The sequence below is a fragment of the Papio anubis genome, chromosome 12 (assembly GCF_008728515.1).
Source record: "Papio anubis isolate 15944 chromosome 12, Panubis1.0, whole genome shotgun sequence".
In the NCBI taxonomy this organism is placed as follows: Eukaryota; Metazoa; Chordata; class Mammalia; order Primates; family Cercopithecidae; genus Papio; species Papio anubis.
The window spans coordinates 20641968-20654069 of NC_044987.1; the positions used below are offsets into that span (position 1 = coordinate 20641968).

Genomic DNA, 12102 nt, shown 5'->3' on the forward strand with positions numbered 1-12102 from the left:
TTTTTTTTTAAATTGACTTTGTGTCCTTTGACTTTACTAACCTCACTTATTAGTTCTGATGTATTTTTTTAGGTTCCTTAAGATTTTCTGCATAGATACTTACATCATGTGGAACTAAAAGGCAGCTTTACTTCATTCTTTACTATCTGCATGCCTTTCGTTTGTTTTTCTTACTTTATTGCATTGGTTATATCTTCAGTTGAATATGTAACAGAAGTAGCAAGAGTGGGTATCCTTGTTCCTGATCTTAGGGGGAATGTATCAGTCTTACCCTTGGGTATAATGTCAGCCATATGTTTTTCATAGGTGCCCTATATCTGATTGAAGAAGTTTCCTTGAATCTTTAGTTTATTGAGACTTTATGTCATTAATGTTTTAAAATATAAATTGTGTTTGTGGGATTATTTACTTAGGTACATGTACAGGAGCAAGGAGCTTATTCGAAATAAGAGAGAGTGTATTCGAAAGTTGAAGGAGGAAATAAAAATTCTGCAGCAAAAATTGGAAAGGTGAGTTTTGGACACCTTCATGCTTAGAAATGTAAAAGACAGTAGAATATTAAAAACATATACTTTGTTTTTCTTTAAAAATTAACTCAACGTTTAAATATTAACTAGAGTATTTTATAAAATAGCTAAGAAAATTTTGTGTCTAAGTGTAAAGCAGTCTTCAAGATCAGCTAGTATTATTCATAGGGGTAAATAGCAGTCCCAGAGTACTTAAGTGACCCAGAGCCACACAGTTACTGCAGTGTACTGAGGAGAACCTGAGTTCTGATTTTATAGCCTTTTTTCCTACTCCCCTTGCCATCTTCTTCACAAACATGAGAGAGGCAAGTGTCACAATGGTCCCGTCCACTTTTGGAAAAGCAGTTTCTGAAGTGTCTAAGAAAGATAAAAAACAGTGCTTTTCTACCTAGAGCAGTGCTGATTAAAAGGGCTAATATTTCTGATGCATACAGAGTTCTTTCTCTTTCTGAGAAATTTTCACTTTTTTGATTGTTGGTTTTACACTATTTCTGTGGAATGATTTTCTGTAATTTCCTTAGGAGTCAATTTAATTTCTTTCTAGTCTAGATAGATCCTGTTGATTTTGCACTTAAGAAAGAGATCACATACACAGTCAATAGCTTCTCCTCCCTTTATCCACTTAACAGTTTTCTTTCTACGACCACCCCACCTCCACCTACTCCCTTATTAGGCCATTAATTTCCCTGAAGGGCAACACTTTCCATACCAGCCCTAAGATGGACCCTGCACTGTACCTGCACCGCTACCACTGCAGCTTCCGCTCTTAACTCCGGAAGAGCTTATACAAGATATATTGTGACTAGTCATTTGTCTTAATAGAGACTTAAGCTGAAAACCGGTTCCTCAAATACTGTACTGGAAGTGATTTTCAGGACTCTTAAGTCTGGCAGTATTTTACTAAACCTTTAAGTTTTAGTGATACTTTGTAAGGCTGGACATTTTAAATTATTTTTATAGAATCAACAATATCAACTGGATGTGGTATCATGTGCCTATAATCCCAGCTATATGGGAGACTGAGGCAAGAGGATTGCCTGTGCTCAGGAGTTTGAGACCAGCCTGTGCAACTTAGCGAGACTCCATCTCTCTCTCTCTCCCCCTCTCTTTTTTTCTTTTTTTGAGATGGAGTCTTGATTTGTCTCCAAGGTTGGAGTGCAGTGGCACGATCTCAGCTCGCTGCAGCCTCCGCCTCCTGGGTTCAAGTGATTCTCCTGCCTCAGCCTCCTGAGTAGCTGGGATTATAGGCATGTGCCACCATGCCTAGCTAATTTTGTATTTTTAGTAGAGACAAGGTTTCACCATGTTGGCCAGGCTGGTCTTGAACTCCTGACCTCGTGATCCACCTGCCTCGGCCTCCCAAAGTGCTGGGATTACAGGTGTGAGCCACTGCGCCTGGCCCCCATCTCTTCACAACAACATAAGAGACCCCATCTCTTCACAACAACATAAAAGAAACAATGTTTTATAGTTCAAAAGTACCAATTTACCAGGAAACAACAGGGTATTCTGGATTTCAAAATAGAATATAGGAGCATTTTCCTTAGCATGATAATACTTTTGTTTTAAAATAAAATGAGACTTTCGAGTTGTACCTTCATGAGGCCAGAGGGGCCAGGGAACATGTTCCCCCACTCCCCCACCCCGCCCTCACACCCTTCACCACCCACCGTCCCCATGTCTACCTGACTCCTCAGTCTGGATTTGGCGGAACCTGCTCCCAAAAAGGCATTAGAAGGAACTGCCAAGCACCAGATTTTGTTAAGAAGTGGCAGCTTTTGGAACAGAGAGGCTTTCTGAATAAAAAGAACCAGCCCGCTAGCAAGGCGCCCAAGTTACACTCAGAACCTCCAAAGAAAGAGGAAACTCCTAGGGTGGATGGCACTTGGAAGACCCCTCCATTCCCAGAAAATAAGGCAGCTGCCTCCAGCAGTGGGTCAGAAGAGTCCCTGGACAGGAAAGCTGCAGTGTCTTGGCTGTCCCCTGCCTCTTCAAAGAATGCTGATTCTGTTGCAGCTAAGTAGATTTGCTGGAGGTGCCCTTCTAAACATTAATGGCCACCCAACCCACTCCCAGAAGAAAGGCCCACAGAACAAATCCTCTCAGGTCAGCGCCCCACAGAACTCTACCCACGCTCACTCAAAATAAATGCTTTGGAGCATTCTAGAAGTTGCCAAGGAACAATAGTGGCAGATGGCTGTGAGGTGCTGGACCCAGGACCCAAGGGGCATGTTACTTTCTTGGTTCCATGTAGCACTGTCAGCTACAGTAGAGATGTGCTTCATGATGAGTACATCCTCCCCGGCCACACTGTGAACTGCCAGACCAGGTGGAGTGGTGTCCAGAAGCAGCACATAGTGAATGCCATGCTCTTTCAAGATTGCTCGTGGCATATCTTGAAGATACAGGGAAGATGGTGGTGGACATGCCATCCATGATGACTTCAAAGTCCTTCAGTACTTTCATCCGAAGTCCCTCACCAGTGACAACTCCCATATTCCCCTTCTCCTCCCCAACTAGAAGGGTGATTGCACGGTGAACGTCACCATGTCTTTGAAGCGTCTCATCAAGAATCTGCTGAATTGGGACATCTGGGTTGGGAAAATAGGCATTCCTCTGTGGAAGACACCCAGGCCACCATGGATCTATACAAATTCGTTGAACTCAAGTGGGAAGAACAACTTGCCCAGAATTCCCCGAAAGACTGGTGGCAGTGGCGATGTTGGTGACGTGGGGAGTCAGAAGCAGTACCAGGAGAAACAGGGAAGTAGACCAATGGACGTCTCAACTAGCTCCACATCTTTGGAAGCTAAAAATGTTGGCAAGAGAGAAGTTCTACTCTAGATTTAATATCCATTGAAATTCCATCTCTGGTGTTGTGTCCTGTGTCTGGCTAAGTGTCCCATGGAAGGAGGAAACATCCATGTCAGAAGCAGCCCTGTGTCTTTTACCTCTTACATGGTGCTATCCCCAGGTCCTAGGGTGCTCTGTGCCAGTGAAGCATTTTGACTTTCAAGGGACAGGGCATACTGGGAAATGTAATTTCCCAAAGTACCTGATCACTAGAGTGGCTGTATGGCTCATTTTGTGCTGCTGCTTCTTGAATAATTAACAGCACCTTCTTTCACTCTCAGAAGTATCCTGGTTTGATAATAAATTATGTGGTCCCATTCCTAACACAGCCTCTGCTTTTGGATCACAGTCTGCATCTAGCCTGTTTCAGGACATTGCTCGTTCTTCCTACTTGACTGCCAGAGGTGCCATCGCAGGTGAGGTTTAGTTCTCCTTAGGGTTCTAAGGCAGTGGAGGTAAGACAGTAGCTTGGAAATCAGCTTTTCTGATTTAGGAAAGCAGTCTCTTTCCTAAGGTAATAGAGGATTTATTTCATGTAGGTTCCAATGGTAGATTAAAAAGGAATTTGTAAGGCCCGGTGTGGTGGCTCACACCTGTGATCCCAGCACTTTGGTAGGCCGAGGTGGGCGGATCATGAGGGCAGGAGATGGAGACCATCCTGGCTAACACGGTGAAACCCCATCTCTACTAAAAATACAAAAAATTAGCCGGGCGTGGTGGTGGGCGCCTGTAGTCCCAGCTACACAGGAGGCTGAGGCAGGAGAATGGCATTAACCCGGGAGGCGGAGCTTGTAGTGAGCCGAGATCGCGCCACTGCACTCCAGCCTGGGTGACAGAGCGAGACTCTGTCTCAAAAAAAAAAAAAAAAAAAAATAGAATTTGTAAAGTGTTTCTAACTCATTTAGGCTGGAGGCTGCAAATTTTTTTTGCGAAAAATAAGACCTTGGTGATGACCTTGAGCCGTAGGATATAAATAACTCCCACAAGCTTAGCATTCCAGTAATGGAACACTAGCCATAAATGGGTTAATGGTTTTTAGTCTGGCCAAGCACGGTGGATCACTTGAGATCAGGAGTTCCATACCGGCCTGACCAACATGGTGAAACCCCGTCTCTACTAAAAATACAAAATTAGCCAAGCGTGGTGGCACATGCCTGTAATCTTAGCTATTCGGGAGGCGGAGGCAGGAGAATCACTTGAACCCGGGAGGTGGAGGTTGTAGTGAGCCAAGATCATGCCATTGCACCTCAGCCTGGGCAACAAGAGCGAAACTCTGTCTCCAAAAAAAAAAAAAAAAAAAAAAAAGTTTTTAGTCTTTATCTTGGTAAACCAAGCCCCTAAAAACTCTAATTATTCCCTTGATACATTTTTACAATGGAAAAAATAAAATGATTGTAAATTTCAGATTTTTTTTTTTTAAGGTTACACATATCTGCTTGTATATGTGTGACACAGTCCTGGGAAAATATAAAAGAAACTGTTAATGGATACCATCAGGTAGTAGAACTGAGATGGAGGTAGATGAGTTTTATGGTCTGTTTTATACTTTTTTGTATTTGAATTTTCATACCAGGTACGTGCATTACTTTTACAGTTTAAGAATAAAAATGTTGGCCGGGCACAGTGGCTCAGGCCTGTAATCCCAGCACTTTGGGAGGCTGGGGTGGGTGGATCACTTGAGGTCAGGAGTTCGAGACCAGCCTGGCCGACATAGCAAAACCCCATCTCTACTAAAAATATAAAAATTAGATGGGCGTGGCACCACATGCCTGTAGTCCCAGTTACTTGGGAGGCTGAGGCAGGACAATCGCTTGAACCCAGGAGGCAGAGGTTGCAGTGAGCCGAGATAGCACCACCACATTCCAGCCTGAGTGACAGAATGGGACTGTGTCTCAAAAAAAAAAAAGTCACATGAAATTTGAAAGATGAGAGTTTAGAGAAGCTGATAATGGGAGAAGTGAAGGCGAGGAGATAGATCGGAAGGGATAAAACAGTTCTTAAGGTTCTTCTACTTTTATACATTTGAGATCCTTTTATTTTTAATTTTTTTATATTAAAAAAAAATAGAGACAGGGTCTCACTGTGTTGCCCAGGCCAGCCTCCTGACCTCAAGTGATCCTCCTGCTTCAGCCTCCAAAAGTGTTGGGATTACAGGCATGAGATGCTGTGCCCAGTCAAGATCTTTTAAATGAAAGATGTGACTTGTGTAGTTAGCAGATTCGAATTTTCTTTCTTCTTTAAATTAGTGAAGATGAAGTGCCTGTGCTGTCTACCCTCTAACATGTAGTTGACTTTGAGTTGCATTGTGCTTTATTTTCCACTTTCATTTTATAATTTTTTTAAATGTAGAAATACATGGTGTTCTTTCTCTAAATTTTGTACCTGTTTCTTTATTTCACTTTATTTAGAGAAGAAAAATGTGATGTGACCCTCTTCCCTTGTAAAATGGAATCCCAGAATTGTGGGGTTACCTGTATCAACAGGTCAGGTTGATTATCATACCACTTAGACTCTCTACTTGAGTGAACTTGAAAGTTCATTAAACTAAATCTCTTTATTGAGTCTAACGTAATGTTCTACTAATGGCGGAGTATTTGGTATTTATTATTTACTCACTCTAAAGAAATCTTCAGTAATTTATGCCTGGCCCATGCCATTGAATCAGTATATGACTAATAGGGCACTTTGGACCCTGCAGAGGAAAGATTTGTCACTTTCTTAAACTCTGGCCTTTATCAACACCTACTTCCTATTTTTGGCTTGCTTTCTTTCATTTCTTGATTGTAAAGTAGTTAATCTAAAGGGCAGCAAAGAAAAAAACCTTGGATACTAGTTCACTAAAATTATCTTCAGATTTGGGTACTAGTAATACATTTCTTTTCCTTTAAGAAACAATTTATTTTTATGACCAAAGCTGGCCAGGCACGGTGGCTCACACCTATAATACCAGCACTTTGGGAGGCCAAGACAGGTGGATTACTTGAGGTCAGGAGTTTGAAACCAGCCTGGCCAATATGGTGAGACCCTCTCTCTACTAAAAATACAAAAATTAGCTGGATGAGGTGACAGACGCCTGTAATTCCAGCTACTTAGGAGGCTGAGGCAGAAGAATTGCTTGAACCTGGGAGGCAGAGGTTGCAGTGAGCTGAGATTGTACCACTGTACTCCCACATGGGCCACAGAGCGAGACCCCATCTCAAAAATACATTAAAAAGCCCAGTGCGGTGACTCATGCCTGTAATCCTGGCACTTTGGGAGGCTGAGGCGGGCGGATCACGAGGTCAGGAGATCAAGACCATCCTAGCTAAGACGGTGAACCCCTGTCTCTACTATAAATACAAAAACATTAGCCGGGCATGGTGGCCGGGCACCTGTAGTCCCAGCTACTCAGGAGGCTGAGGCAGGAGAATGGCATGAACCCGGGAGGCGGAGCTTGCAGTGAGCCGAGATCGTGCCACTGCACTCCAGCCTGAGCGACAGAGGGAGACTCTGTCTCAAAACAAAAACAAAAAATAAATAAATGATCAAAACCTAAATGTAATATGACTTCATGAGAAAGTGTAACTGTCATGACTTTGAATAGGAGCCCATTCGAAATGTTTCCTGCCAGATATACAACTTCAGATTGTTGGCAATTTTTAGTTTTGTAGTTACGGAATTTTTACCCTATAGATTGAGGACCCTGTTAAATATTGTATAACCCCTAGGAATAAGCCTTTTCATTGACTCCATGTGCTAAACAGATCTTTTGTCAGCGACTCGTAAAATACAAAACAGACTCGGGCAGTAGAGTACCAATGTCTTTGCCTCTTAGGTATGTGAAATATGGCTCAGGCCCAGCTCGGTTCCCGCTCCCGGACATGCTGAAATATGTTATTGAATTTGCTAGTACAAAACCTGCCTCAGAAAGCTGTCCACCTGAAAGTGACACACACATGACATTACCACTTTCTTCAGTGCACTGCCCAGTTTCTGACCAGACATCCAAGGAAAGGTAATGAAAACAATTTTTTTAAATGGTATGTATTGTTTTTTCTGGTATAATTTAAACTATGCACTATCTTTATACCTGATTCACACTTACCTATAAGAGCACAGGAGCTGTGAACTCTTTGTCTTAAAGGGAAGGATTTTGCTGCCTGTCGCTTGGGTGGGAGTGGGCCCACCAGTGCATTTGTCTTATCCATAGGACGGTTGGGTTATTTCAGAGGCTTCTCGAACTGTTCAGGATAGTGTTCAGGCTCCACTCAGTGATGCTTTGTTTTAAACTACAAGCTAGCTGCCATTAAAGGCCTTTCTCAAAGGAAACTTCAAGCCCTGCTCTTCCAAAACATCTCATGCTCCCACACTTGAAATATGCATGACTAAGAAACATCAAGGAAACGGAGGCTTATTCCTGAACCGAAAATTAATACTTGAAAAAGAACTGGATAGAAATAAGAGGACAGCCTAGAGGGGCTTCTCTAGTAAAGACAGAGGGAGGCAAAGTCACAGGAGCCCTCTGATTTGATTCCATCCAGCCATGCGCAACAATCTTTATTGCCTCGAGGAGCTATGAAACGTAGCTGGGACATTTGATATGTGTTGCCTGACTAATAAAAACGCTAATACTCAATAAAAAGTTAGACTTTTTTGTCAAAAAATCTTGACTATTCTCCCCAACAATCCTCCCCTCCCCCATGTATTAATATTTATTCATCCATGTATGCATAGAAATGCTTATTTGGATAGAACATACCAAATGTCAAGAATGATTATCTCTAAGGAGTGACATGAGTCTGGGGATAGGAGTGGGGCTGCGCTTTCACTTTTCACTTTTTAAAAAAATAGAATCTTTTTATGTACATTATGAAATGTAAATAGTTTTAATTTAAAAAGTGGTTTGGCAGGCTTTTTAATCAACTAAAATAATAGTGCTTGGTATTAGATTTAAAAATTACAGGGAGGTGTATGTGTGTAATCTCCTCTGAAACTGAGATATCTATTCTCTTGTTGGGTGTATTTTTCCATAAATATGGACCTTAGGAAAAAGAGATTTCCTCCATTATTTTGTGCATGTGAGAGAGTGAGGAGGAAGTGAGGGTTTTTTGTTTTTGTTTTTTTGAGATGGAGTCTCACTCCGTCGCCAGGCTGGAGTGTAGTGGCGTGATCTCAGCTCACTGCAACCTCCGCCTTCTAGGTTCAAGTGATTCTCCTGCCTCAGCCTCCTGAGTAGCTGGGACTACAGGTGCGCTGATTTTTGTATTTTTAGTAGAAACGGGATTTCACCATGTTGGCCAGGATGGTCTTGATCTCTTGACCTCGTGATCCAGCCGCCTCAGCCTCCCAAAGTGCTGGGATTACAGGCGTGAGCCACCGCGCCCGGCAGGAGTGAGAGTTTTTTTTAAAGTAAAAAAAATAAAGGAAGTTTATATTCTTGAGCTTCGGTGTAAAAGAGAAACCTAACTACAGTTAGAAACTTATATTCCTGCTGGTGTGTCGACCTGCAGTTTTACTCTGACAATAGGTTAATAGAGAAATTAACATTTACTTTGTATGCTTTATTCTCTGTTAGTTTACAGTAAAGAGGTAAAGAATTTAACATTTATATTTTGTAGTTGAGATATTATTTACCTGAGGCTAAATACTCTTTTCCTTGGGTATTTAGCTAAAGTAGTAGAGCTAGGATTGTTTGACTTGAAGACCTTCTCTCAGAACTCCCCAAGATGTCACCTAGTGTGTATTCCTGTGAGTTGTATATTCAACTGATGCTTCCTTTTTCTTGCTTCTGTGTATTTTGTTCCTGGATGGATAGTGTCACTTTAGTTGCCTTCATCTTGTAAACTCTGTAGTTGATTCTTTGATTCTTGCAGGCCTAGTCTTCTGTTTTCCATTTTCCTTCTCTTCCCATCCTCATGAGAAGGAATAATCAGTGGTCAGAGAACATGAACTAAAGACTCTGGCCGATCTGGCTTTGGATTCCTTTTCATTACCTTGTACCTTGGTGAACTTGGGCATGTTGGTTAATTTCTTTAAACCTTAGGCTTGCAGTTGGTAAAATAGAGATAGCATAGTATCTGCCTCACAGGCCAGTTGTGGTACATGAGATGATGTATTTAGAGAAAAAGCTTGGCTCCGTACCTTTATAGAGTTAATGCTCACTGAATACCTGTACTTTTTCATATAGCATCTTGCTTTCCAAAGTACATAATTTAGGCTAAGGTGTCTTTTGGAAATTATCATCTGAGCATGATTTTTGTCTTCCTCAGTACAAGTACAGAAAGCTCTTCTCTGGATGTTGAAAGTAGCTTTTCTTCTCCTGAAGATTCTCTACACAAGTCTAAACCACTGACATCTTCTCGGTCTTCCATGGAAATGCCTGCACAGCCAGCTCCACGAACAGTCACAGATGAGGAGATAAACTTTGTTAAGACCTGTCTTCAGAGGTGGAGGAGTGAGATTGAACAAGATATACAAGGTTGGCTCTTTTAAAGCTTGTCAGTTACTCTTTGCCTTTTCTGTTTTTTGACTGTTTGGAGGTTAAGCACCTTGGTGCACTTCCTGACATTACTGTACATGCTACAGAATTCCCCCCCACCCCGCCTCAGATGGAGTCTCGCTCTGTCACCCAGGCTGGAGTGCAGTGGTGCAGTCTCAGCTCTCTGCAACCTCCGCCTCCCGGGTTCAGGCGATTTTCATGCCTCAGCCTCCCAAGTAGCTGGGATTATAGGCATGTACCACCACACCTGGCTGTTTTTTTTTTTTTTTTCTTTAGTAGAGACGGGGTTGCCCCATGTTGGTCAGGCTGGTCTTAAACTACTGACCTAAACTGATCTGCCCGCCTTGGCCTCCCAAATTGCTGGGACTACAGGTGTGAGCCACCACGCCTGGCCCAAGCTTTTGAATTTTGACATGGTAATTGTGACTTCTTTTGCACTTCTAGTGCCCTGTAAGCTTGGCTCACACACCCCTATTATACAGATGTGGAAGGATCTCCCCCTCAAAATTTCTGGGAAATGATCACCTTTGCTGAGATTTTTCTGCATCTGCTGATTTCTGTCTCTGTGGTAGTTTATCTGAACTCTAGCTTAAGTTGACCCAGATTTAGCATTTAACTTTTCTGGACTTCTACTCTTCGGTCTTTTCTATATGAAGCATGCTTTTACTGAAGGTTAATGAGGCAGAGTGTTTGAGCAGTACGCACAATGTAAAATTGGATTATTCAGCATTGTATTCTTAAAAAGCCCTTTGACCTCATTGCCCATATTGCTCAGACTAGCCCCCTTCCTTTCTCCTTTTGTCTAGGGAACAAAAAGATGATGGAAATTCCAGATTCTTCCCAGATTCCTATTCAGAGAAATTTAGCCTTACCCTTTGTTCTGCTTTCTCATTTCAGATCCTGTCTGAGACATACATTTTACAGCCAAGTGACCCATTAAAATCTTTTCCTAAACAGCTTACTCTTTTAGAAATTGTGGTGCCAATTATAAAAAATAATTTTTCAAAACCTTAATATAATTACATTGAACTAAAAGCCTTCATAACCTAAAGTTCGGTTTAAAGTTAGCTGCTTTAAAACTGTGTACTGCTTCGTGGTTCCTAGAGGGAAGCTGAAATCATTAGGACCCTAGCAATATTCTTTGCTTAGTTGAAGTAGCCTGTGTGACATAGAATGAGATAATTTTAATGAAGCTTTTTTCTTTTTCCAAACAGATTTAAAGAATTGTATTGCAAGTACTACTCAGACTATTGAACAGATGTACTGCGATCCTCTCCTTCGTCAGGTAGAATGAAAATTGATGGGAAGTAGTCAAGGCATGTGCTAATGGTAGATACAAAAATAAAATTTGATAGTTTTCTTTTAAACCCAATGGGAATTCCCCTAAGATGTAAGAATAAACTTAAGGTAGAAATTGATGTTGTTCTGTTTCTCTATTTTAGGCTAAAGAAAGCAATATACCTTTTATCAACAACAGGACTTAACACATACTTGTTTGAATTCTGCCACGTGGAATTTTTTCATATTTTAGAAAGGTTTGCTGTCAGATACTAATAAAAATTACTCACATAATGGTACTTTAAGTAGTGCAGTGGGAAAAACTGAACTAGAGAACAGTTATCCTTTCTGTACGAAAGTTCCATGATTCTTCAAGATCTTTCATTTAACAACATGCTTTCAAGCTTTGTTTCTATAATAATAAATTCCAAAAGAGAGGACAGAACTTCTTACTATCCACAGAAATTTTTGTTAGAATAAATTCTGGGAATGGAGGGGAAGAGAGCCTCCAGGAGTGTCTCTGAACCTATTCTAGTTAGGGGCATGGACTTTCAGTGTCTTCTGTGTGAATGAATGGAATGGGCAGAATGACTGTAGGAGGAGAGCCCTGTTTCTAGAATGGCATTGAGGCACAGTCCCATTGCTTAACAGGAATGCACCGTGTAAAACTCAGGTTTCCCCAGTTTTTCTTTTGTGTTAATTCAAAAATCTTCACCAGTAATTAAAATAGGTCAAAGTAAGTGTAAATTTAATTTGATTCTGTGACGACTTTCATCTCTTTTACCAGTATTTAATTAGCATTTAAGCATTGTTTTATTTTCTCCATATTGAAAATATACAAATGTGCTTTTCAAATTTTGTAACAAATAAGTATGTCATTAAAAGGGTCTTCACTCCAGATAGATCAGTGATCACTTAACTCTGAGAAGCATGTGGCTGAGTTAAATATGTTAACTTAAATTTTGG

At 41.3% G+C, this 12102-nt stretch overlaps 1 protein-coding gene across 28 annotated transcripts in view; it reads left to right on the forward strand.

The window, feature by feature from the left end:
* Positions 1 to 12102, forward strand: part of USP28 (ubiquitin specific peptidase 28) — a 79998-nt gene that overhangs the window by 52827 nt on the left and 15069 nt on the right. For 25 of the 28 annotated variants that reach the window (XM_021926568.2, XM_021926570.2, XM_021926565.2 and 22 more), the window contains 4 exons: positions 414 to 509; positions 7195 to 7374; positions 9629 to 9837; positions 11073 to 11143. In XM_021926568.2, coding sequence (XP_021782260.2) covers positions 414 to 509; positions 7195 to 7374; positions 9629 to 9837; positions 11073 to 11143 — 556 coding nt within the window. Of the gene's footprint in view, positions 1 to 413; positions 510 to 7194; positions 7375 to 9628; positions 9838 to 11072; positions 11188 to 12102 lie in introns of all 28 variants that reach the window. The other 3 variants (XM_021926557.2, XM_021926558.2, XM_021926572.2) reach the window with 2 other exon arrangements.